Below are 27,420 nucleotides of genomic sequence, written 5' to 3'. Positions count from 1 at the left end.
ACAAACTGGCATATTATTGGAATTGACAATACTGCAGTTAACTATAATTTAACACGTTAGCTGCCAGAGGCCTATTTTCAAATTTTCGGCGTAATGCCAACTTTTACTGTTATTTATATTTCGATATTTCAACTTTAATTGTGTTTATATTATACTAATACAATACTAATACAACAAGATATACTTTGGAACTGTAAAAATAAATGTTAAAAAATATGTGACCGATCGGGTCGGCAGCGATATTTTTCAACGAATATTCACTTTATTCACGTCTCAGCTGTTCCCGCGCAAAGGCTCTTGGTCCATTTTTTCGCTGATCTGCAATGCTCCCGCCATCAGTTTCACGCCTTTATGTCAGTCTGAGTCTAGGCCTACCTCGAGCTGTTGTTCTTGTTGTGTTTTCTGTCAGGTTCGTTTGGTTGTCTGGGAAGTTTGGTTCGTTGTATTAGGTTAGTTCTATATGGGTGATAATCTAGGCAGTGATGATATAGTAAGAGCAATCGAAGCTCCTTCTAGTGAATTTGACCCAAATATGGATGGTGTAAGTGATAATGGTTGGGGCAGTAATGTAAACAGTGAGATGGACGACACAGACGATGACCCGGATTTCAACCGTAGTGATGACTCAGAGGCAGGCAGTGTCATCGATGACAATGAGGTTGGTTTTATAGAAAGTATGAATGGTACGGATGAAATGATTGATTCTCTTAGTCAAAATATGACTGTAGTGAGTGAAAGTGATGATGTAAATGTAGAAATGGAAGATTTCACTATTAACTTAGGAGAAAAATTTAAAGGCTTGAAAACACAGAACGAAAAGTTAAAGATGAAAAAAGATGGACTTGATAAATGGCAGCCGTTTGAAGGCAAACAGAAAAATATTGTTTTTGAATTATCATCAAGGTTTGCTTTTGACCTGCCCCAAAATGCAAAACCAGAAGAATATTTTTATGCATTTTTAACAGATGATTTAATGGAAATTATGGTAGATGAAACTACTCGTAATGCTTATCAAGTTATAAGTACACTGTGATTGAATCGTAGTAGCAGACTCCGTAAATGGTGGCCTACCTATCCAAATGAGATGGAAAAAATTCTCGGCCTTTTATTATATATTGGTCTAGTGCCAATGCCACGGCTGACAGACTACTTATTGTATAAGAATATTGTTGTTGCTGGGAAGGTAATGAACAGAAACCGTTTCCAATTACATTTGAGATTCTGACATTTAACGACAATTTGAACATGGAGCGAGATGGCCGACTAGGTAAAATATCTCCTCTGATCAAAATCCTGAACAACTCCATCAAGACTAACAAAACTCCTGGCGAAGATGTGGTTATCGACGAGAGTATGATCACTTTCAGAGGAAGACTTATATTTCGCCAATACCTTCCAAATAAAACCCACAAGTACGGCATTAAGGTATTTAAGATATGCGACACTGCTGGCTACACGTACAAGATGAAAGTTTGCATGGGCGCTGGGCCAGGAACTGAAGATAGCCTGATATTAGCAGCATCAGTTGTAATGGACCTCGAGAGATTTTTTTTGACCAAGGGCATACACTGTATGTTAATAATTTTTATACCTCCATTGATCTTGCCCACATGCTTCTAGCAAGGAATACTCACCTTGTTGGAAGTGTTATCAGCAACAGGGCCTGGTTCCCTCATAAAAAAAAACCATTAATTCCGATAACCACATGAAGAAGGGTGAAATGAGATGTCTTGAATACCCAAGTGGTATCGTTTACACCAAATGGTTTGATAAGAGGGAAGTGGGAATGATGTCAACCAAACATCCTCCTGACTATGTTGATACAGGGAAAAAAACAGGCAGGGCGAACCCATTCTCAAACCTCTTGTCATTGACGAGTACAACAAGGCGAAGATGGGGGATTGATGTCAGTGACCAGATGTCGTCATACAGCACAGCCATTAGAAAATCTATGCGATGGTACCATAAGGTCGCAGAAGATTTCCTACTGGGTACAGCGGTCGTCGCGGTCGTCAATGTGTGGCTCGCCTACAAGGATGCAGCTGTACACAAAAGATTGTGTACGCACTACTAGGGTTGCAAGATGGACAAATCGAGCCAGTGAAACATGTTTTTGTGAATCGTGTCCTGGGAAACCATTTCATTGTAAAGATTGTTTCAAGAACTTACATAAATAGGCAAGATCCTTGTGAACTCTGGTAGTTATTCTGTACGATTGCATTTTTCACATTTAGTGCTTTGTTTACTCCCATGTACGTGACTTGAAATGTTATTTGAAATGTAAATGTTAGCTGTCATTTCAACAAAAATTACGTAATTTCTTTCATTACAAATATGTAGTTTTCATAAGCATATAACGTGTTGCGAAATTAAAAACTATCTTGTCAATATACGGTTTAATCTTTATTACATTCCTTACAAGTTTATTGCTGTTATATTCAAGTTTTATTCATATTTCAGCACTAACAATAATGTTAAAGTTAAACAAATGTGCCGGTAGTCAATGTACTGGGTGTCCCAGAAAGGTTTGCACTTTTATTTTTGATAAAGCCGAACGTACAAGATAGATGATATAAGAAGCTTATCAGGGATTGTAGCCATGCCCGTGGAAAGTCATTTGCCATGGATATCTTTTCCGGTGAGCAGCGTGATTTTTGTGTACACGACTATTACCAAACGCTTTCTTATATGACAGTTTGACGTCACCTCTGCGCTCAATGCAGACTTGATCTCAAACAAACGCCATCAGTGGAAATAACTAAATGCTGGGTGCGCAAATTTAAAGCTACTAGATCAACTATGAAACCTCGTCCCATCGGTCACCTTAGAGAACTGCGTTCTGAATAAAATATCGAGCGTGTTTGAGATGCTGTGGAGGATAGTCCACATTGATCAGTAAGAAAACACTGCTGCTTTGAATGTACCCCGAACCAGTATTCACTGCATTTTGAAACCAGATTTGAAGTTACACCCGTATAAAATTCAGTTAGGAAAGGCATTAAAAAATATAACATGGCTATACAGCAGGAGTCTCCATGACTGCAATAAAGCAGCTGTATCTTAGGAAAGTCATTTTCAGATTTGGTGACACCAACTTTCCTTCGAGAAGCCGAGACCTAGCTCCACTTTTTTTGGGTAGTCGGGTGTACAACAACGCTCCTGCTACCCTCGGCCATCGAATGCAGGGGTAGGCCGTTCCACAGACGACAAGCGGTAACAACAAAGTTTAACAGAGGTTAAGTTTAATGTAAATTTACGCTTTATTTGAAACTAGAAACAATTATTATTAACAGAAACAGTCTTTTAGAAAATTTTCGAGATATGTGTACCTGTGGCAAATTCTTACCTTCAAATAACCAAGATAAATTATTCCCTCATAAAATGTACTCATAAAGAGCAATATTAAACTACTATTGAACCCGTGCGGCTCAACGTGCCGCAAAATAACATATGAATTTAGAAAACAAATTCATCGTGTTATTGACGAAGGAAAGCAGTCCATCCATTTTCTAGCTGTAGATGTCTTATATTTAGCAAATTAATAAGTTACAGTATCAAGTATTTTATAGTAATTTTAAGATTTTAAAACACATTTAATAAAACATTTTAATAAAACCAACATGTAGCATATTTGAAGAACATAAAAATGCTTCTTGAAGAAACTTCTTTTAAAAATAAACACTAAAAAATCTATTTTATTCACAAAAGTACTTCCTTGAATAACTTACTAAGCTTTTAGTCGTTACATCACCTTCAGGAAGATTACCCTGGTCAGAATTTTCCGTGATAAATATGCGTACACCATCAAAATATGTAGCCCTACTTAAAGCAACATATATGTTGCCCATGACTGATAACTGGTCTGGGTAGAACAGTGCTACTCTTTTAAGTGATTGCCCGTGAGCTTTATTGATTGTAATTGCAAATGACAAAGCTAAAGGAAATTGACATCTTTCCCTTTTAAATGGTAGGTTTGTTTCTGACGGGCACATGTTTATCCTCGGAATCGAAATATGTCCCCCCTCACTTGTTCCAGTTAGCACTTTACATTCTGGTTTATTAAGTCATTTGTTTCTAATTATAAAAATGTGTTTTTTGTTTACTTGAAAAATTTAAAACAATATGAGTTTGTGAGTGATTAAAAACAATGTAAAACAGTCCACTTTTATTCTGAGTAAAATCAATATTTCTTTATGGTCCTTCCACGCTACGCGATATGAGCCAGGAAAGAGTATCAACGTTATTAAAAGAGAGGAGTACAGTGAAATCATCCCTCACCAGAATCAAAACCTACCTAGAAAATGTGAGTATTACCAGTACAGATAGGGCAAACCTGATTGTACGGCGAGACAAGCTATATGAACTATTTGATCGGTATGTTCGAATTCATGAAGAAATTAGCATTATGGATGATGAACAAACTAATGATGACATTTTAGGAGCTTTCGAAGATGATTATTTTGCAACTAAAGCTAAATTATTAAATTTACTGTGTGAAAATCGAACTAACATCCCTAATCTAGCTCCCGTCCATTCGGTTAATTATATTCAACAAAGTGTTTCAGTTGACCCTATTCCTCAAGTCAAATTACGTAATTTACATCTACCATCATTTAATGGGAATATTGAGGAATGGCCTTCATTCAGCGAGTTATTTACATCTATTGTCCATGACAACCAGACACTCCCAAACATCCATACGCTATTTTATCGCAAATCTTTTCTAAAAGGGGTGGCCCACCAACTATTGCAGTCACTTCCGTCAACAGATCAAAACTATTTTGAGGCCTGGGACATTCTAAAGGTCAGGTATGACAACAAAAGGCTGATTGTAAATTCTCACCTAAAAGGATTAATCAGTCAAGTACCTTTACAAAATGAGTCCTCACAAAGACTTAGAAAACTGTAGTTGATGAATCTGAAACCCATATTAGGGCTTTTAAGCTATTAGGTGAAAATGTAGGTGAATGGAATAGCATACTTGTGTACATACTAACTAGCAAATTAGATAGAGAGACTAGAAAACAATGGGGAATGTCCTTAACTAAACAGGATAGTCCTAATCTCGAGCAGCTAAAATCGTTTCTTATCCAGAGAATTAATGCCTTGGCATCCTCAAGCGTAACATCTGCATATGACATTAGTCATTCTAATAATAGAGGTGTTCAAAGTAAACGGTCATTTAACCAAGAAAAGGAGAAGTCTTCTTTTACTCATGTTTGTGTAATCTGTGAAAAACTTAATCATGCAATTTATCAGTGTGCCGAATTTAGTAGCATGAGTGTATCTGACAGAATAGATCTTGTCAAAAGGCGTAAACTATGTTTTAATTGTTTAAAACCTAACCATTCTGCTACTGATTGCAATGGTTCTACTTGCAAACTGTGTAACCAAAACCATCACACAATGATTCATATTGAATTGAAAAAGGAAATTGGGAAACATGTGACAAGAATAAAGTAACATCTGACTCTGCTAGTCATAATGCGTCTGAACAAGGGTTTGCATCTAAAATCTGTTGATCTAAGTAATGCAGAGGACCCAATATCATCATCACAAGTTTTGCAGTCGACTGCTATAGTCCTAATCGAGAATAGTAAAGGAGAACGTGTAAAAGTGCGTGCACTACTTGCAGGTGCACAATCCTAACTTTATAACAAAGTCATATATAACAAAGTCGCTTTAACTTATTATTAAAAGTTGGTGTATCTTCTTTCCTCCACGCATCTGAGCCTTTTACTTGTGGAAAGCACCCACATATCTGGGTGTTTAAACATTCCTCTTAGCTCTCTGTTCTTTCGTATCTTGACCTCCGTTATCTTGAAATGACCCGTATACCTATTTTCTTGGCACTCTATTCTCAAACCCAAAGCAATAAGGTTTCTCGGTTCCACAGTCAAGGCTTAAGTTTCTGAACAATACAGTACTACAGTACTGGGACAGTATGGTATACTAGGTGAAACCCGTCGAAATCTACGGTTGATTTAAAGGCTTACGACAATTCTTCTAACTGCGACAAAAAGAGTGAAATTATAAAAAATGTGAGCATTTAGCATTGTATTTATGAGTAATAAATAGGCGAAGAAACCTGTAGAAAGAATTAAAACAAGTATAAACACCTAGTAAGCTAGTGACGTAATTGGTCCATGTTTATTATCCATAGCGTTTTCCGTGTTCTACTATCCATGATAATTACCCACCCTTATTGAATCTATGCACATCCTAATTTTCCATATTCATTTACTCAAACCAAAAGATATTTAGTTTAAATAAAATTGATATTCTGCCTAAACCAGAGCATCCATACTTAACCACACAAAATGTATATTCGCCAAACGTTTTAGACTTTGTAAACAATTTAATGTAACAAAATGGTAAAATAAATATCTCATTTCTTATTTCTTTACAAAAGGATGGTTGCAGTATCCTGGGTCAATGATAGCATTGTGCTTAATCTATGTCATCCATCTGTTTATCTCTGGATAAAAGCCGCCAGAGGTTGTGGTAGTAATTTAAATTCGTGATTCCTGATTATCCTTGATCCCCTTGTTTAATAAAATGAATATTTCAAAGCCTAATCCAAAAATGTTTAAGTAGTAAAACATGTATTGCAAACCAAAAGCTCTCAAGATTATGTAAAACTAAAAATTGTCATTTTCCTTCTCATCCTTAAAAATACCCCCGCCGCAGCAAACCTGCAGACTAAGCAAATTTCAACTTGTCTGATTACATTATTACTAAAATACTTCCATAAATAAGACATATTTATTGCCAACTAGCTGTTGTACCCGTGCTTCGCAACGGAAAGGACACTGAAGCGAAAAAAATTGATCTTGAATTCTGTTGTGTAAAATAGTTACACATTCACCTTTGGTTTCAGGAACATAACTCAATTGAAACTCTTAGTTTGACAAATATCTTTCTTTAAGGCTAGGCTAACTTATAAGACTACCTAGTACGAATTATATGAGGCGCTGATGCATTTATGGAAATAATGTACCTATACGATTCAATTTTCAAATGATAAGCTTTCTTAAACATTTATTTTGTTCAAAAACGTACATATAAAGTAAACAAGGAAAAATAATCGCACAACATAAAGCACTGTAGTAAAGCAAAAAAAACTGTTTATATTGATTTCACATATACTGTAATTTATATGTTTTACCGTAGCTAATATAATGAGCTTTTTTCAAAGTTCGATCTTACCTGCAGATCAGTGTGTATATATCACAATAATAAGCAAATATAAACTAATGGAAAACTTGTATTACCTTTTGTTAGAAAGCCTACCACTATTATTGTTAATCAGGGCAAAAATTTCACCAATTTAAATGTAAATCAACAACGAAATACATAACAGTAATTATTTTAACTCTTTCCATAGTCCAAAACGTGTAGGTATTTGCATTAAATTACATCATTATAAAACATTAAGTAAAGAAACATAGTTACGTTACAGATTTTGGATACAAAAGTGAATTGCTCGCATCTTAGTTTTGTGATATTCTCCATAGTCAAATTAAAGCAGTGTTGTAAATATACAACTACTAAAAAAACCTTACCTAAATTTAAAAAATTCGAATGTGAAGTAGATGATAGAAGAAAATATAATTAGTAGCTGGACCTCTGGACAGAATAAAAGTAAGTATAGTTGAAATTTAGTTTGTAAATTGAATTAAAACACAAATATAAGTGTAAACATTGAGTCAGTAAAATTTTTAAAACTGCACCAGTACACATTTCTTAGTTTTTAAAATGTATTAAAATCCCGATCCAAACATTTGATTATCAGTTCAAATTGGTAAACATAAAGCTACGGTACCGTATCAAAATTATTCGAAAATATTATGCATTGTAATGATCCTTCTGTTTCCATGAAAATAAGTATACTTTCATAAATATATTAATCAAACTATTCTCATAATCATAAACCTTTAGAATCTTGGGAGCAGGAGCTAAACCTATTAACCTCTGCTGTTTGAACTGTCAAATTATAGTATTTACAGCTGACTTCAATTAATACTTTTTACTATTTTACATTCTTCCAAAATGTAAACATTGAAACTTTGGAAGCCCATGGGGCGTAGCCCAAGGGAAATATAATAACAGGAATTAAGCCTATATGTTAAACAAGTATATAAGCTACCTTCATTCAAAATTTTTGAGCGGAGCGAGCGAAGCGAGCGAAGCTCTTATACGTCGACTCTTATGCATTTCGTAATACGCAAACTCCTCCTAGACGGCTGAATCAATCGTTTTCAAATTTTGCATGGTGATAAAGACCATATCGGTGAGTGCCAACATCTATATGGCGTTAAAAAAGTCTCTCAGGAATCCGCCCCACTGGGTCTCAAAGTTTCAATGTAATTCTTATGGAAGCAGTATTTGACACAGAAACAAAAACATGTGATCAGCTGTTGACTTTTGAATGCAGTAGATAAAGAAATAGCTGATAGCATTAATTCACAGATATTAGAACAGAAACGGTATGCATCATAAATATAATCAAATGACGACACTAGCTTGAGGTTCGTGACGTAGGAATTGGTGAAGGAAGAAGTAAAGGTGAGCTGTCCGGAGTGTGGAAACTGTTTATAACGATTAGATTAAGGTATCTGCATTACTAACATTCTATGGGAAGGGAGGAAAACGGGTCCGCGACGTAGGAAGTGGTGAAGGAAGTAGTCAATGCTAGCTGTCCGGAGTGTGGAAACTGTTTATGACAATTAGATTAAGGTATCTGCATTCCTAAAATGCTATTGGAAGGGAGGAAAACGAGTCCGCGACGTAGGAATTGGTAAAGGAAGTAGTCAAGGAGAGCTGCCCAGTGCCCGGAGTGTGAAAACTGTTTATGATGATTAGATTTAGGTATCCGCATTCTTAAAATTCTATGGGAAGGGAGGGAAACAGGTCCGTGACGTAGGAAGTGGTGAAGGAAGTAGTAAAGGTGAGCTGTCCGGAGTGTGGAAACTGTTTATGACAATTAGATTAAGGTATCTGTATTCCTAAAATGCTATTGGAAGGGAGGAAAACGGGTCCGCGACTTAGGAAGAGGTGAAGGAAGTAGTGAAGGCGAGTTGTTCGGAGTGTGGGAACTGTTTATGACGATTAGATTAAGTTATCTGCAACCCAAAAATGATATGGAAAGGGAGGGAAACAGGTCCGTGACGTAGGAAGTGGTGAGGGAAGTAGTAAAGGCTAACTGTCCGGAATGTGGAAACTGTTTATGACAATTAGATTAAGGTATCTGTATTCCCAAAATGCTATTGGAAGGGAGGAAAACGGGGCCGCGACGTAGGAAGTGGTGAAGGAAGTAGTGAAGGCGAGTTGTTCGGAGTGTGGGAACTGTTTATGACGATTAGATTAAGGTATCTGCATTCCTAAAATTCTATGGGAAGGCAGGAAAACGGGTCCGCGACGTAGGAAGTGGTGAAGGAAGTAGTCAAGGCTATCTGTCCGGAGTGTGGAAACTGTTTATGACAATTAGATTAAGGTATCTGCATTCCTAAAATGCTATTAAAAGGGAGGAAAACGGGTCTGCGACGTAGGAAGTGGCGAAGTAAGTAGTGAAGGCGAGTTGTTTGGAGTGTGGGAACTGTTAATGACGATTAGATTAAGGTATCTGCAATCCTAAAATGCTATGGAAAGGGAGGGAAACAGGTCCATGACGTAGGAAGTGGTGAAGGAAGTAGTAAAGTATGAGCATAGTGTGAGAACCGTCTGTAGCAGTTATATTAATGTATCTTCAATCCTAAAATGCTATGAGAAGGGAAGTAAACATGCCCCACGACGTAGGAAGTGGTGAAGGAAGTAGTAAAGGCTGGCAGTGCAGAGTGGGGGAACCTTTTGGACAGTTAGATGAATGTATCTAATACTTAAATGCTATGAGAAGGGAAGGAAGCAGGTCTATGACGTAGGAAATGGTGAAGGAAGTAGTAAGGCTTGCAGTGCAGAGTGTGGGATCTGTCTATGGCAATTACATTAATGTATCTGCAATCCTAAAATGCTATGGGAAGAGAGGGAGACAGGTCCACGACGTAGGGGGTGGTGAAGGACGTAGTAATGGCGAGTAGTGTTGAGTGTGGGAATGGATTAATGTGTCTGCAATGCTAAAATACTATGGTACTGTAGACGGTAGGTTAAGATTATTACGAAGCACGAATCGATACATATTTCGATACATGCAATCGTTTACAGTAGAAATTTACAACCGAGTTGACAACAGCTGAATTTTACTTCATAGAGGCTAAAAATGATGTTTACTCTATAGAGGCTAAAAACGATTTTTACTTCCTAAAGAGTAAAAATGCTACTTTAGACCCGCAACGCATGCATTAAAAATGACTGTTTTTACTGCAGTATGACAAAAACAATATAATATGAACCCTTGATGACTCCGCTCAATTTTGTGGATGCCTCTGCGAACGCCACCTAGTATTTCAATCGGCTCAGTGGTTCTTGCGTTATTAGGTAACAGACAGACACACACACACACACACACACCATCTCATTTGTATATATTAGTATAGATTTAAATAACATTAGATTAACGAGTGCCTAGGTTTGCTGCTACGGGTAAGGTAAAAAGTGTTTTTGATCATATGTCAGTAGTATAGGATGAAATAAATAAATTTGCCAAATTTTATCAACATATATATCTATAAACAAGTAAACTACAACAGTTTAAATTTTATCCATAAGAATAACATCAGAATTATAAATTACCCTATTGTTTTAATTTTTTCCGTGACCGTTAGGCAAACAACAACTCTTCAATATACAAAATTATTTCTTTTTTAAGCTCTACAAAACGGTTTAAAAAGAAATTGCAATTTTTTTGTTTTTAGGGTCAAAAATGGGAAACCCCCATTTTTACCCCATAAAACCCCCCATAAACACCCGTTTCCATGGTCCGATTATACTGGTTCGCGAACTCGTTCAAATAAACGTAGGTTTACACGTTTGTATCAAATTTCACATCAAAATCGGATCATTTTTGCTTGAGTTATCGCGCTAACGGACACATATATATATATATAAATAAATAAATATATATATATATATGAATTTGAACGGATGGTGTTTTTGGCCTCTAGGGACCTCAAAACGAAAAATTATATCGGTCCCGGGACCAGGTCTTACCGTGAGTACTACGGTAATAGCTTATTCCCTATATGGGAAATTCGCTAAAAATCGAGGAGTAAAATAATTTACATTGATAGGCTTTTCGGAAAACCCTCGTGGGCAGAGCTTTCATTAGTAGCCTATACAGCAATAATGGTCTAACTTTCTGTGGTGTACTTATCTCTCTATTAATATTACTTATTTCTTATAATCAATGACAAAATCATATAAATTGGTTTAAATACCTACTTCTAGTAATCCAATTGTTGCAATTTCTGTCACGCAACTAGTTTCGACTTCATACAGAAGTCATCATCAGGCGTCCAGTTGGATGTCAAAATAATCACTTCATCTGAAGGTCGTCGATTCACACATTGTACATTCACACGCAAACACGCACACGAACACGAACATCGACACATAAAAAAGGTACATTTAGAACGATGATAATACTAATTGGTAACTTTAGGATGATGCGTCACGACCGGGTGAATGTAGCGTCTAGACTGCCGGTCAACGTGTTCGGTCGGCGCTGTGACGTCACTCCCTTTGTTCTCGTTATCAGTCAGCTGTCCCCATTCATTCCCGACTCTCTCTCAAGTACCTTGATTGCCGTGTCATAAATATAATTTGACTGGAAAGATAGTTTGTCATTTAAAATATTTTGTTTGTCGAATTTTACTGCTCTGTATGTATGTATGTATGCTCTGGTGTCGTGCTGTTTCAGCGCGTGCTCGTACAGCGCAGTGCTCGTACAGCGCAGTTATCTTGGTGTCCCTAATTCCAGGAAGGACCAATCATTCACCCGCCTAATTTCCACGAATACAAAACACTCCAAATCCATTCCTAAAAACATTCTCAAAGAAAACGAGATAAATAAAAAACAGGTGCGCAAAAAAACACAAAAATCAAGGCGGACGTAGGTTCTGAAAGTGAAGAAGACCACTCATGTTTTTGTATATGTTTGGACTCCTTGTGCTTGCACAGATGGATAAAAAATGTTGTCTGTCGAAAATGTGAAAGCAACTTTGTTGATGCAGATAGTGAATGACGACCCGACCTTAATAAAATGGACAGAATATGTTAATTTTTCAATAATTCTTCTATGAATACTTTTAGCTACTTACATTGTTCATAAAATGTATTTGTACTTAACAAATATTATAGCAAAAAAATATTTTGTTATTTTGACTTTGACAACAATTTTCTCATATAAAATGTATGTGACAACCAACCCTAAGTTGTGAGACAACCAACCCCGACCCAGGGGCTTGTCGTCACATTTGCAAAAATATATAAAATATATTTTTTATATACTTTAAATTACAAGAACGTTTTGAAAATTGAAGCAAATGTACACAAAAAGGTAAAAATGTAAATGGGATAAAGTTCAACTCATTTACTTAAGTAGAAACAAATTTAAATTTAAATATTGCGACAACCAGTCTCGGTCTCCAATATTCAAAGTTTTGTGAGATATTGACTTGGGCCGACCACCGAAGTTTATTGGGTGGTCAGTACTTAATTTGCATAGGGAACTCATTTTTGGCCACCATCTTGGATACACCATATTGGATATAGATAAAAAAATTAAATGTAATGATAACGTTGTGACACATCATTATAAACCAGATTTTTACGGTGATTTCAATGCCGAAATCAGTTTTTAAATATCTGTTTACGTTGTGAAGATATATTCAAACGAAAACTCTCCCCCATACAATTCTTATGGACGTTTCGTACTTGGAATGTTTTTAAACACCTTTTTTCTTATATTTCCAGTTCTTATCAACGCTTTGCAGTTCAGTCTAGCCTTTATATATTCTGTGATGTAAGCGCTTTAATTTGACCTATTAATCATTCAAATCGAACGAGTTAGCGACGAGCTACAATCCCCAAAACAATATGGAATTTAACTTTTTTTAAATCTTTGTTATTGTTTTGGGGATTGTAGCTCTTCGCTAACTTCTTGCACTAATTCTCGAATACTATTTGTTTATATAAAAAAATATTACATAAAAGTTATTTGGTTTAGTAATTTCATAGCGAAAATTCAAAATAAACTCAAAAGTAAAAAATAAACACGTTATTGGTAAAAAACAACTTTTACGCCACACTACATTATTTTGAAGAACTTCCCACGCAAGGATGTAGTCCAGAAAACAGCTGTTTGCCGCCAGGTTATTCAAATGGGGTTTCATTGCGTACTACTGTACTGCAATGAGTTTTACCGGACACCATCAGCTGATTATACTGTATTTAGGTGGCAATGAGTGTTTATAAACGAAAACATGACTAGTGATTTTTAGTCCTTTAGTTGGTGAATAGCTATTTACCTTACAAGTGTAGTAAGAGAGTTTTTACATCACGCAGGTGAATGTTGTGCAACGAGCGGAAGCGAGTTGCATAATTTACCGAAGTGATGTAAACACGCTCTTGCGTAACGTGTAACGTACAAGATTTTACCTGACCCGACAATATACAGGAGGTTACGAACAATATTTTTCATTATCCATTTCACTCATCTTCTAACAGTAACGTTCATTTACAAACAAAAGCTAGGTTAGGAAAATTCTTCAAAACATAACAATAAAATCAAGTGCGCAGCTGATTTCTAGCGTTGAACGTCGTTGGCTCCATAGAGGTATATTTTTTAAGTTAAGCACTCAATGTTATTTAAATGGGTTTCATTACATCACCGAGTGAGTTTTTTCCAACTTTACATCACTCGAGAAGTAACGAAGTTATATACATCACGCTTGGGATAGGGAAGTTTAACATTAGGCGGGTTAGGTAAAATATATAACGATTGGTACGGATTTAGTAGTATGGCGTTAACTATCGTACGTAGCTCGTCCAAAATGTGTTTACCGAACTCGTAAGGGAACAACCACACTCGTCCGGTAAATACATATTTTCAGGACTAGTAACGTAATATACTATTGTACAGTATTACAACAAACATGAAGTAGAGGATTTGTTTGATTTATAAATTGCCTGGTATATCAGTTGTTTCGTATCAAATAAATTACAGTAATGTCAAAGATTTGTGATTTTAAATATTATAGTACATTTTTGTAAATCATGGTAACTTATTCTCTAAATTTTACTATTCCCAGCATTAAAATAAAGTAGTATGGTCCATTATGAGTAAATTTTAAGGTACCCAAAACATGATTAAACTTCAGTATACATTAACAGCCATAATACAAACCAATTTCTTATGTAGTATACTTTGACTATTTTCAAGTAAAAACATATTTTTCTATAAACAAAAATTATCTCCCATGCTATCCTTATAGAGAAAAAACAGACTTTAGGGCCTCTGACGCCCTTACCAACAACTTTATAAAAAATCTAATACTGTTTGGCACAACTACAGTACAGGATTTAACCTTTACTAGCTCACGCGATCTTTTGTTTTATTTTATTCAAAGGGCTTACATCTGAATCACATATATGAATGTCATATAATTTGAAAGGGAATTAAAAGGAGAATAACAATCAGCAAAAAACAAAATTTGTGTACCGGTAAATAAAAAAAATGTAGGTCTGGCTCCCCATTATTTTCTGCCATTAGTTTGTCTTTAAGACATAATATTTTATGTTTTAATATTCAAACTTGATCCTCTTTTGTTAGAAAGTGCAGCAACAGTTTGCCACGTCTCAGTAGACACATCTGGCTTTTGGTCAGAATTTAGTTTTGAGTAATTAATTATGATCTACAATGATTCGGTTGGTAGCAGTGTCACGATTCAACATCTGATCTGAATTAATTTCAAAAAATAAAAATGTAAACAAATAAATTGAAAGAAAAGAAAATATGTTAGGTATTTGAAATGAAATATGATTTACAACATTTTAAAAGAAAATTGACACAAACTTGTAACTGACAACAACAATTAAATACAAAAATGAAGTCTTTTACCGTCTTTTGTGTTAAATCCGACAGAATATTGAGATTTTCAACAACATTTCAAGCACAAAATCAATCGCGTGTTCACTAACAACAAACATCCCCGTTTTTTTAACCTCATAGTTCTATAGAGCATTTTATATTTAACCAGCTGTTAGTTAAAAGTCAAAGATTGCACTAAAACAAACCGAAGATTACAAAGATGACTGAAAAAAATAATTTGAACATCCTAGTATTTTACTATGTATAATCTGTCATCCTCTTATCGAAGGATTGCACGTATCAATGATTAGCATTAAACGTAGTATAAATAAGTCAACCCTTAGTATGTCTTTTAATTTTATCCAAATGCTGAATTTGTGTTACAAACGCTGAATGTTTACAGCTGTTATGTTAAGCAAATTATATTATACCAAAAGCTTTTAGAATCTGACCGTTTAGAACCGTTTAGAATCTTAGTGTCGGCTGCTAGACTTTTCAAAAATTAAAACTTAATTTTTAAATAACTGGGACCCTAAACTAAAATTATGGCTTCGACATTCCCTAGTTCTCAAAATTATCTTTCTTTCAACACAAAAATCATGAAAATCCGTCGAGTGGTTGATTCAGAATCGTGAAATAAAAAAACCCTGTTACGTTTTAATATTCTAGATTTTGAGACCTCAAACTTCAAAATCGGTTAAATAATAACGGAGGAGTTCGATTAACAAAATACGGCTTAGCCTATTACATATATGGATATTATCTTTTGGTTGTTAGCCATTTCAATAATTATTTTCTTGCATGTTTAGGTCTACTAATATAATTAAAATTAAAAACATAATTATCAAAGTACCTTTTTAAACCTTTTTAAAAGTACCTTTTCAAAGTACCTTTTTTAAAATAAAAATAAAAATAAAATAATTATTTAAAAAGGGTACTTTGTAAACTTTGTTTTTAATTTTTAATATATATATATATATATATATATATCTTACTAATATTATAATTGTGAAAGTTTGTGTGTTTGTTTGTGTGTTTCAAGGTCAATCACGCATAAACCACTGGATGGATTGGGCTGAAATTTGGCATGATGATAGCTCACATTCCCGATTAACATATAGGCATATTCTTCTTATCTCAAAAATCCCGTCGGGCTCCGCCCCAGTGGCTCTGTAGTTCCCCATGTTAACCTTATGAGTATTCATATTTAAAGGGAATTAAAAAAATTAGTCAGCTATTTCAACTAAAAAAGTTGGTTCTATGATATACAAAAGCATTAAAAAGTTATAAAATTTACCAACAGGGTGCAACACTATATTTTTTTTACATCTATCTATCTATATATTAATAGGCAAGCATGTTTCTTTAAAACCTTTTTTCTCAGCTCGTGTGCATCGTAGGGAAAATCTACGCATACCGTTGGAAAGCTATTTTCCTGTAGGTGTGCAGAATCCCTTTATCTATCTATATATTAATAGGCAAGCATGTTTCTTTAAAACCTTTTTTCTCAGCTCGTGTGCATCGTAGGGAAAATCTACGCATACCGTTGGAAAGCTATTTTCCTGTAGGTGTGCAGAATCCCTTTATAAATTTAAATAGGCTCAAAGATAAGCACAAAAAATAAGTTTAAAAGTTGTAAAAAATTAACATGGATCTTATGCGTTGCTATGCTGGTTACGAAATAACAACGAAATATAAACAGAAAATCAAAACAAATGGAGGAAACTCCAATCACATGTTTTATTTACAGTGTGGGGTGAAAATAGTTAAGTGAGTACATTACATATTTTTGGTCGAGTTTCGACCACTGGACGACCTCTCGTACTTATTTAATACGCAAGCAGTTTTTTTTTGTGACAATTACTCCTCCAAAACTACTGAACCGATTGCCATGTTTTTGGTGTCATTGAAAAGAGCGTAACGTGAAGTTGTGCAGGAAACTTTCTGTTTAGGGAAATAATTAGAGGGTGAGGCCCTGGGACCCTTTAAAGTTTCGTATTTCTCCATAAGATTAACATGGGAAACAAAAACCGTTATGAAACTCCAGCTGTTGTTAGGAATTAAAAGTGAGAAGAAGAACATATGTTAATTGTAAACAGGCAATAAGTTTGCTAATTTAACAGTTTGCTACAAACATTTACTGACTTGGTTGAAATGAAGTATTTACTATTTGAATTTGGGTTGGTGTAAATATTAAAATGGAAAAAAGCGAAAGAGCCTGCATAATTTGATATACTAAAAAGAAAACTGAATTAACACTGTGCTGCATTTCTTAGTAATCATTGAAAGAGCCGATTTCCAAACTATGGAAACATAGGAGAAGAAATAGAAATAATGTACGCTATGAGTAAGGCTATTTGTAGAAAACACTAAAAAACAAGATCAGCTTTTGAAAAATTATACCTTATTTACAAGAAATGTTGATTATATCGATCTGTTAGGTTCATCCTGAGTAATTCCATAATCTTTGAGTTATTCGTTTTAAAATAACGCCTGAAATGCTTAGCAATTGCTCGAATTCGAGCAAAAGGTACACTAGTTTATGTAAACAGCTAACTTGAACTACAAACAACTGTGATACGCAATGAGAACTGTCAAAGTAGGATTGTTTACAGTTATGTTTATGTTTTTAATGTCATGGATAATTTGTGATATTTTTAATTTGTAATACTTTATTTTACTTTATTGTTTAGGTGAAGAGGTAGAACATTATGGCTATGGTAGATGTGTAATACCATAGTATACCGTCAATTTAAAGAAGCAAATTTTATCAAACTTTGTCCTCCCCCATTGCAAACGCAAAGCTTGAGTATAACTGCAATAAGCAATTCAAACTTATATGCCAACCCCGTACGAAGGACGGGTACTCTGCTAGTATATATATATATATATATATATATATTACACGGATTTTTCTCATCATTTGGATCCACTACTAAAAGTACCTTTGATATCCAACTGATGGTGTCGAACAGATTCTCTTGGACCACGAGTCACTAGTGAACCCTGTGATGCGCAGTTCTAAAGGCGGGCTGATGACGCCTCTGGATGCAGCATTATATAAGAGCAATCGAGGCTGTGCCAAGTATCTGCAGCTGCATGGTGGCGTGCCTGCCAACAAGCTGACCAGCCACTCTGCAGCACTTCGTGGGATCATGCAGAGGTACACCTCCACCACTACAACCTCTTCCGTAGTATATTTAGCTAATCGCATGAAAATGGCATTGCACGATTTTAAAGTGGTTATCGATTTTAAAGGTAAGCTTACAAAAGTGGTGAGGGTAGTTATAATTCGTATTTGCACTGTATTTGTACTGTATTGTGTGTATTGAATTTTAACTGTGGGACATATGGCCCTTTGTTTAATCCCGCTACACACGTTAAACTTGGCTTGTCAGATCAGCCTAAACGTGTGTAGGGGCTTAACAACCGTTTGGGAGTTTCCTCTGTCACGTGTTGCGCAACATTTGCCTTGAACTTGGTTGAATGGAAAAGTACTTAAACATAAAAACCCCACCGCAGCAAATCTGCCTACTAAGCAAATTTCCATTTGTCTGAATTGATGTTCAATTAAATATATTTTAATAACATAAGGATTAATGAGTACCTAGGTTTGCTGCTACAAGGGAACTAATAAAATGTATTTTTTAATAAAATATTAATAGCTTAGTATAAAATAAATAAATTTGCCAAGTTTGATCAAAATATTACCATAAACAAACAAACAACAAAAACATGGGAATTTTAAATTTAAAATTTTTTAACTTTCCCCCTTAAACACTTTGATGTACTAATTTTTTTTTTAGATCTTTAAAAATTTCAAGAGAGAAATTGGAAAATTTTGTGTTTTTAGGGTCAAAAATGAGAAAAACAAATTTTTGCCCCATAAACCCTCACGTAAAACCCTGTTCCCATGGTCCGATCATTCTGGTTCGGATTTCAATTCAAGTTTCAAGAATTTCAATTGACTGCCATATTTTATTGTGTTAATATAGAGACCTCTAGTTTGCGTTGTTAGTTTTCTTTTATCACCAACATCAAAAAGAAGAGTCACTCGATAGGGCTTAACATTCGAGAGCTTTGAGTTTCCCCCAAAATCCCCCATTTTGTGTTTACTCCCCTAAAATCCCCCACTTGGTTCTTAACCAAGTGGCAATTAGACTCAATAAGTACCTCATAACATTCCATAAAGTTGTGCAGAGTTTAGTTTTTCTAGTGTGAGCCGTTACAAAATTTACAGGGGTTCTCCAGACTTGGAAAGCTGTAAGATAAATTTCACTTCTGAGAATTTCAATTGACTGCCACTTTTTACTGGGTTGAGATAGAGACCCCTAATTTGCGTTTTTAGTTTTCTTTAACCAGGACCTTCACAATGAGGGGTCACTCGATGGGTCTTACCATTTGAAATGTTTTAGTTTCCCCCGAAATTTCCCATTTCGAGGATGAAAACGAAGTAGCAGCTATGCCCAAAACGCACTTCATAACATGCCATAAAGGTGTGCAGAGTTTAGTTTTTCTAGTGTGAGCCGTAAAAAATTTGACAGGGGGTCTCCAGTCTTTTTATTAACCCTATATATTTAAAATCTTCTAATTTGGTCTACATGTCTTTTCCATACACATCCATCCTCCGTTCAAACAAGGTAGATAACATTTCCCATTTTTTTCTCAATGTTCCTAAACGTATTTTTTTTTATTTAGGGTAAGTGCACTATTTATTGGGTATTTGAGTCCCACATCAGCACTCCTTCCCCTATAGCAAAGTGTCTCTTTGTCACTTGTATCTCTACCTCTTTCAAAATAGGGGTTTCTACTAATAGATATAGTCCAGTTCTTATATTCCTCCCGAACATAAGGTGATTTCCCAGTCGTGGATTGCTGCGTTTTTTTTAACTGTTTTAATATAGTGTTTAACTTGATCCCGACACATCAGTTTACAATTTGTAATGGTTCTTCATAGTTTGGACCCCCCTTTTAGCTTTCCCATTAGATAAAATGGAGCGATGGTTTTTTGTATTACTTGCCTTGTAAGAAAACCTTTAAAGGGGTTTTCAATTTTTGTTGATATGAACGACAATGTTTCACCATAGCTTCAAATTCTTGATCCATATTCCTACAATAACAGTAGCTTCTTTCTAGCAATTTCATTTTTGTCATGCCCATGTGACCAGCATGTAACTCTTCCAAGACTTGTTTGTGTAAAGTGGAAGGTACACAAATGCTATGCTCTCTGCATAGTAGATCCAGACTTGATAACCAGACTCTCATAGGGATTATAAAATAAGACTTGGTATTAAGGCTGTCTTCTAACAAGGTTTGCAATAACATGTGATTAGGGGTAAAATAATTTCAAGGGACAAGGGTTACTTGTTATCGAGGGTCTTGTTATCGAGGTTCTAATGTACAACCTTCTTGTAAGAAAATCTGACTATTTTCAAACCGATTTCTTTTAAGTTTTTCCTGATACCTATAAGATGATCGTATACCTTTTTAAGTTCGTCATTCTTTTGTGTTTCTTCTTCAATTAGTCTTCTTGATACATCATCTCTACTTGATTCATCAGATACTGTTCATGATCGTCACATACATTTGATACTTCTGTGACAGGAAATCTTGATAAATAATCCACATTAGCGTGTTGTGTATCTATATAAATAAAATTAGAGTTTTGTCTGTACATTGCTCAGAATTATATATTGTTAGGTTATTTTTACGTTATATACAATAAAGAAGCAGAAACGAGTCTTATCTCTATTTCTGTCTGTCTGTCTGTCTGTCTTTCTGTCTGTCTGTAACACTCAAGATGGCATTTTACGCTATCTTCTCCAGGAAAACGAGAGTACCTATCAAAATCCAAGTCATTTTAATGTACTCACCTGATTGGCGAGAGTGTCTTTAGCCATTAAAATATGGCCTCACTATTTTGTAAATAAAATTACGGACGTTCAAAAATGCAGTATTGTGCGATTTTTGTCAAGTTTTCGTCCAATTTTTATCATATAATCATCTATGAAATAACGAATAGCTGTTCGCATTAGATGAATTTTTCTAGCTGTCACTGATATGTTTACAAATGTTGTTTACAAATACCGTAACCATTTTCGATCACATTTAGAAAGCAAATCCCAACCAAGTGAGATTAAAAACGTGTTTCTTACATAACGGATTTAATTAATCGCAAGTGCAATAATATAGTGTAACCAACCGTAAATGAAATTAAATAACTAGGCATCATCCAGGTCAGGAACCAGATTCTTTGTGTATAAAATTGTTCTTGGGTTTTGATAACCAGAAGGAAAACCTTGAATCAGTGTTGTATACGGCTGGGAAACTTAAATGTATTAATGATCGTCGCCAATAGCTTAGAAAAAAGGTTTCCACCCAATGACGGCGGTGTGTAAAGTGTAAAGTAAAAAATCACAACTGCAGTGGGTGATTGTAACAGACGTTTACGGATGATGCTAAACTCGATTTTCTAATGTGTCACTTTCTGTTCCTACCATTGACTATATATATAGTCAATAGTTCCTACTCATAGTGTGATGCAATCGCTGGACCATACAGCGAATAGGCCCATAGCCCATCTCTTGGGTACTTACGCCTACCCAATTATTTATTCATAACAACCTTTTCGACGACGATCCTTGATAAGTTACCGGTCCTTTTCCCTAGAATACACGGCCTACCTACTTAAGAAATAAAATTACGAACGTCCATAAACACAACATTGTGTGACTTTTGTCACATTTCCTTCTAATGTTAAAAGATATACTAATCATTGTTTAGAGAATACGTAATCTATTAAATAACAAATAGTTGTTTGTATAAGATTTTTTTTTAAACTTACGCCGATAAGTTTACATTAAAAATTGTTTACAAATAAAGCAATAATGGGAAATAACTTTGATTACCGATAACTTTTTACGAGAAAATCCAAAACCAAGAGATCAACCTTGGGACTTGATTGACGCATATAATTGGTCGGATGTACTATAGTTCTTAACTGTAAACGTTGGTTTTTGGTACTGGTTCTTTTCCTTAGAACCGTTGGTAGCAGCAAGAATCATTTTTACATACCAACACATTACTGTAATTTACAAATTAGTTATCGTTGGTGTTGCATCTTATTTATTACAGGCGTATTCAATTTAATTGATGTCTAAACTGTTTACGTTGTTTGTGTATCAATAGTTCGTGGCCTATTTTGGTAATTTTTATTATAAATTACCAATCTAAATCGTCTATAGTACTTCATTTCATATAGTAAGCCGACATTTCGGGTTAGCTTCGGTCCAAGCAAATATAAATTGTTATGATAAAATTTGATTACATTAAAAAAGATTTCAAATACAAATTTTATATGTACGGTACTTTGTTATGCTTCCCTAATTAAGTTCTGTATTTTTGTGTGTATGTCTGTTGGTAACGCATTAATGTCCTTATTTCTCAGTATTTCACGGAAAGGACAAGAGCACCTTTATAATGAAAATGTCAACCACTTTTATAATGAATATAAAGTGTTAAATTGTGAGGTTGAGGTAGTACCTTAAATACTTTTAACCATTGTGGAAAGTAGCCATGGTTTAATCGTTGGATTTAACATATGGACCAACACGATCCGGGTGACATTTAATTGCGAAGCATTTGTTTTGGCTCGAAACTGTCAGACACTGTATATGTATAATAGTTTTGCCAGCATATCTGAAAATATGCACACCAACTGCTGTTCTTAATATAAGAAGGTACTGACGAGGGGTCGCCGGATTTCTACCCCCGGATATTTACCCCCATGAAAAAACGTCTACGTCACTTTGACGTCACATGTATGGGGGTAGATTACCGGCCGTGAACTTTTAGGATGGATAAATTATTATATGTTCAATCAACTCGCATTTCACGGTTTACTTAACAGTTGTAATTAATCAAAATGCTAATAAACCTGACACCGGAACTTTACCCTCGGAAATCTACCCCCGGACATCCACCCCCGGACATCTACCCCCGGACATCTACCCCCAAACATCTACCCTCGGACATCTACCCCCGGACATCAACCCCTGGACATCTACCCCCGGACATCTACCCCCGGACATTTACCCCCAGACATCTACCCCCGGACATCTTCCCCGGGAAATCTACCCCCAGAAATGTACCCCCAGTGGTAAATCATAAATGTCCGACCCCGGAATTCTACCCCCGGAAATCTACCCCCCGTGCTACTCTACGTATTGGCCAATATTCATTGTTGTAGTTGATTTTAGTAATTGGTTTATAAAAATAATCAATGGCTCTTCGTTTAATAATTACCCTCTAATATCTAGTATTAAGCATGTGATATGTCGTTGTCTTGTTTAATGTCATCTATCTTCTCAATTCATTAAGCTGTAACTGATTTAGGTGTCATTTTTAAGCTTAAGATTCAGTGCAACGCAAATTGTAATTAAAAAGGATATTTTGATAAAGGGCTCCAAAAGTTTAACCCATAAGCATTTGATTTATTTTTAGACAGTGATTTAAATGATTGACCAATTTTCACATACACTCATAGCTAACGGCACATGTACGAGCGCAGATCGTGAAATTTAAAACATATCACTGAAGGAGGTTATTTTCTGATTGCTAGTGGTAAAAATGCAATTAAATGCTGATAAAAAGCCTGCCACAGGTTGATTATTGAATTAATAATTTTTTCACTATCAATTACCTCCTAGTAATACGAAATGGCATAATCCCTATGTCGTAGACACTATTCGGAGTTTTACGTTGGCTAAAAAGTCTAGTTGTTTACACAAATAATTAATCTAAAAAAATAAAACATAAACATATTTTATGATTGCTTCTGGTTGTCAATGCTGGTTGTGAAATAACGGAGAATAATGTAAAATAATAGCTCTAATCAACATCTTTTTTTTATTACTTTGAATAACAAATTCAGAATACCAAAATGGATTAAAAGGAATGTTTTCATGATAGCAGTTCAGTCCAACGCCCAAAAATCAAATATAGGCCTACAAAATTGTTAGTACATCACAGGGTTTTAGCTATTTAGGGAAACAAATAATAAGCACCTAAAAAATACAATGAAACTCCTCCTTAAAATGGTCTTACTATTATTTCCTATTGAAATGTCTTTAAATAAAACCGAGAGCCTTGGGTGTAAAATAATCTGATTAATGTTGCAATGTTGGATACATTTTTGTACATCTTTGTATACAATACGGTAGGCAGTTTTAATTTGGTTTCTCTCAAAGCTTAAAAATATATTCTCTGTGATAGCTAAATAGTTTATATAACCATAAAATTTAACTCAAATTAATTTAATTAAAATTTAAGTAAAATTAGACTAAAATGTCACAGAAATTGATAACTTATAAGGGCGATTGTACATACATTATAAAATTCAATTTTAAATCTCTCTACATGACTCTCGTCCGCTCAATTCTGGAATTCAACTCAACTGTGTGGTCCCCTTACCAACTGGGATTGGTTAATGAACTAGAAAAAGTCCAAAACCGTTTTCTCAGATTGATCGGAGTCAAGATGGGTTTCCGCTACACTGAAGTTGAAATCAACGGGATGGTCAGCTTCTTGGTCTCCCGCGTTGCTTCTTCAAAGAGAGTTGATGGACGCAGTATTCTTCTTCAAGCTAGTAAATGGCTCATTGGACTGTCCTGAGCTGCTGGGAAAGATTGACTTCCACGTCCCTCGTCATTCCAGACATCAACAATTGTTTAAAAGAGATCACTACCCCACCTCTTACATTCAGCACAGTCCAGTACCTCGCCTGATGTGCACAGGGAACAGCATCTGCGGAGACGTCAACTTCTTTGGCCGCAGTGTCTCCTCCTTCAAGTCCGAAACGAGTGCCGTACTCAGAAGAATGCACATGTAGTGAAATCTTGTTAATAATGTCACTCATCTGTTTCTCTTTCTGTTTTACTTTTGAATGGTCTATTTATTTTGTTTTTGTTGTTAAATAATCTATTTATATTGTTTTTGTTGTAAATGATCTATATTGTCTTGTTCAAAATGGTTTGTTATGTAGCTTTTGTTGTTAATAGTCTATTTATGATTGTTTTTGTTGTTAAATTGTCTATTTATATTGTTTTTCGTGCAACATGCCTGTATAGCTGTCACGTCCTGTAAATCATGTATATTTATTCATCAAAACTGTGTTGTTATCGTATTTCATATTATTGTATTTCATATTATTTATTAGTATTTCATACTTGTTATAATATTTAATTATTGATCGCACTTAACTATTTCACTGTAAGTCACAACCAATTTTTATTAATCTCAACTCAACTCTCTTGTAAAATGGCGTTTGCCGTGTATGTAATAAATAAATAATTAAATAAATTTAAATAATTTTAGTTCATAACTCAAAAACCAAAAGAGATACGGATAATGACAACGTTTAAAAACTGAAATTGAAATATTAAAAAAATAATATTTGATTTGACATTATGATGCTATTTGTTTTTTCGTTTTTCCTACATAAATATTGCAAATACCCTCGCCACAGCAAACCTGCATACTAAGCGAATTTAAAAAAAAATAAACATAAACATCTATGACGTTTGGACAAAAACGAATCCTGATTTCACCAAATGTTTGTATCCAATAGAGATTTAACTATGTATAATATGACATATGTTTTATTTTACAAAAATAAGATTCTAACTAGTGAACCTCCGTTTAAGGTACATACTTGATTAAAAAATCATTTAAAAGATAATAATAGTAAAGATAACACTACCTTGGGCTTGATATTTATGCATCGATGCATCAATCTTTAAAAGTGCATTTTCAATTTGAGGTATTAAATCTCTCTTTTCAATAGTTAAAGTAGTAAGGCTTCTAAAATCCGCTATACATTCTTTTTCATTAACTAATTTTCCATTTTGATCCATGGAATATTTTATAAATTTGATTCTCCTTACCAAGTCCATTTTATCGGTAGAGGCCATACTGAAGAGTATTTTCTAATTCAGTTTTAATCGATTCACCGACAAATTTAATCATTGTATATGGACAATTGTTACAAGAATTGACGTGTCTTTTTAAAATGTCCAACAACATTTGTTTTACAGAAATTACAAGTCTTGTGACTTTGTAATATATGAGATTTTAGAGCCATGCTGCTATCACAGATTAAATTACAAACTTTGGACAGTTTTGCCTTCATTTGATGTATTAACTTGTAGTGACAAATCAGGTTGCTTTTGTTGGAAAAAGAAGCAGAGCACTGTTGACATGTGGTCTTCATTTTTATATATAACTAAAAAATATTAGTGTCACCTCTTGGAAATTACTTCAATAAAGAGCTGCCACTAGAGGCAAGAAGCCCGACCATGGATCAGGAGTGAGAAGCGGGAGCTCGCTCATGACCGTGGCATGGAGCGTGCCCACGGCCGGGAGCGCGCCCGAGTTCGCGTACAAACCTCGCATGATTTTGAGAATATACATGTGAATGGATGTGGATTTGAAATAGTAATGAAGTTGAACAATGGTATTGAACATTAATATATGCTTGTATAGGCCGAGAGCAGGATTTTTGGAATTGGTGGCTAAAAAAAGCTCTCCATGTCATTCTTATGGGGAAAACGTGCCTAAAGTGAGGTAAACCCCGTATATTACCTCTACTCTAAATTTACACTTGTATGGGTCAATAAATATAAAAATAGCTTTTTTAGCTTGATATCGAATATATTTATAGGGAATAAGTAAAAAATAAGGTTTGACAGTTTATAGGGATATGTGGGCAATGATCAGGATTTTTGAAATTGGAGGCTAAAAAATGATCCCCATGTTATTCTTATGGGGAAAACGGGAAAACGTACCTTAAGTGAGGTAAGCCCCGTATATTACCACTACTCTAAATTTACACTTGTATGGGTGAATAAATAAAAAAAATAGCTTTTTTAGCTTGATATCGAATATATTTATAGGGAATAAGTAAAAAATAAGGTTTGACAATTATATAGGAATATGTGGGCAAAGATCAGGATTTTTGAAATTGGTGGCTAAAAAATGATCCCCATGTTATTCTTATGGGAAAAAACGCCCCAAGTGACGTTAAACCCGTATATTACCACTACTAATAGTCGGGAAGGATGTCTATCAAAATGCTTCGTAGGTTATATATAACAATGAGTAACAGTAACTGAAGCGATTTAACGAGTATATAAAAAGGTACAGTTTTTATCATGCTGCAACTCATAAAATCGTTAATAAGGGATATTGATGTATATTTTTACTTGGGGTCTCTCAGGCTGAAAAATATAAATGGCAACCATTCTGCAGTCACTGTAGTGGGTTGAGATAGAGACCTCTAGCTTTCGTCGATATTCTTTCTTCGATATATATTTCTTCGACTGATGGCCTATAATATG

General features: G+C 34.9%; 1 protein-coding gene across 1 annotated transcript in view; it reads left to right on the top strand.

The window, feature by feature from the left end:
• LOC129000296 (uncharacterized) overlaps window positions 1-27,420 on the top strand; it is a 236,244-nt gene that overhangs the window by 134,282 nt on the left and 74,542 nt on the right. The window contains exon 7 of the mRNA XM_054427260.1: window positions 18,001-18,188. Within this exon, the coding sequence (XP_054283235.1) occupies window positions 18,001-18,188 (188 nt within the window). The remainder of the gene's footprint in view (window positions 1-18,000; window positions 18,189-27,420) is intronic.

The sequence above is a fragment of the Macrosteles quadrilineatus genome, unplaced genomic scaffold (genome assembly GCF_028750875.1).
Source record: "Macrosteles quadrilineatus isolate MER2022 unplaced genomic scaffold, UCM_ALF_1.0 Scaffold_1__1_contigs__length_201487025, whole genome shotgun sequence".
NCBI classification, from domain to species: Eukaryota; Metazoa; Arthropoda; class Insecta; order Hemiptera; family Cicadellidae; genus Macrosteles; species Macrosteles quadrilineatus.
The sequence above is the reverse complement of the archived record's forward strand: the minus strand, read 5'-3'. Positions and strand labels throughout refer to the sequence as shown.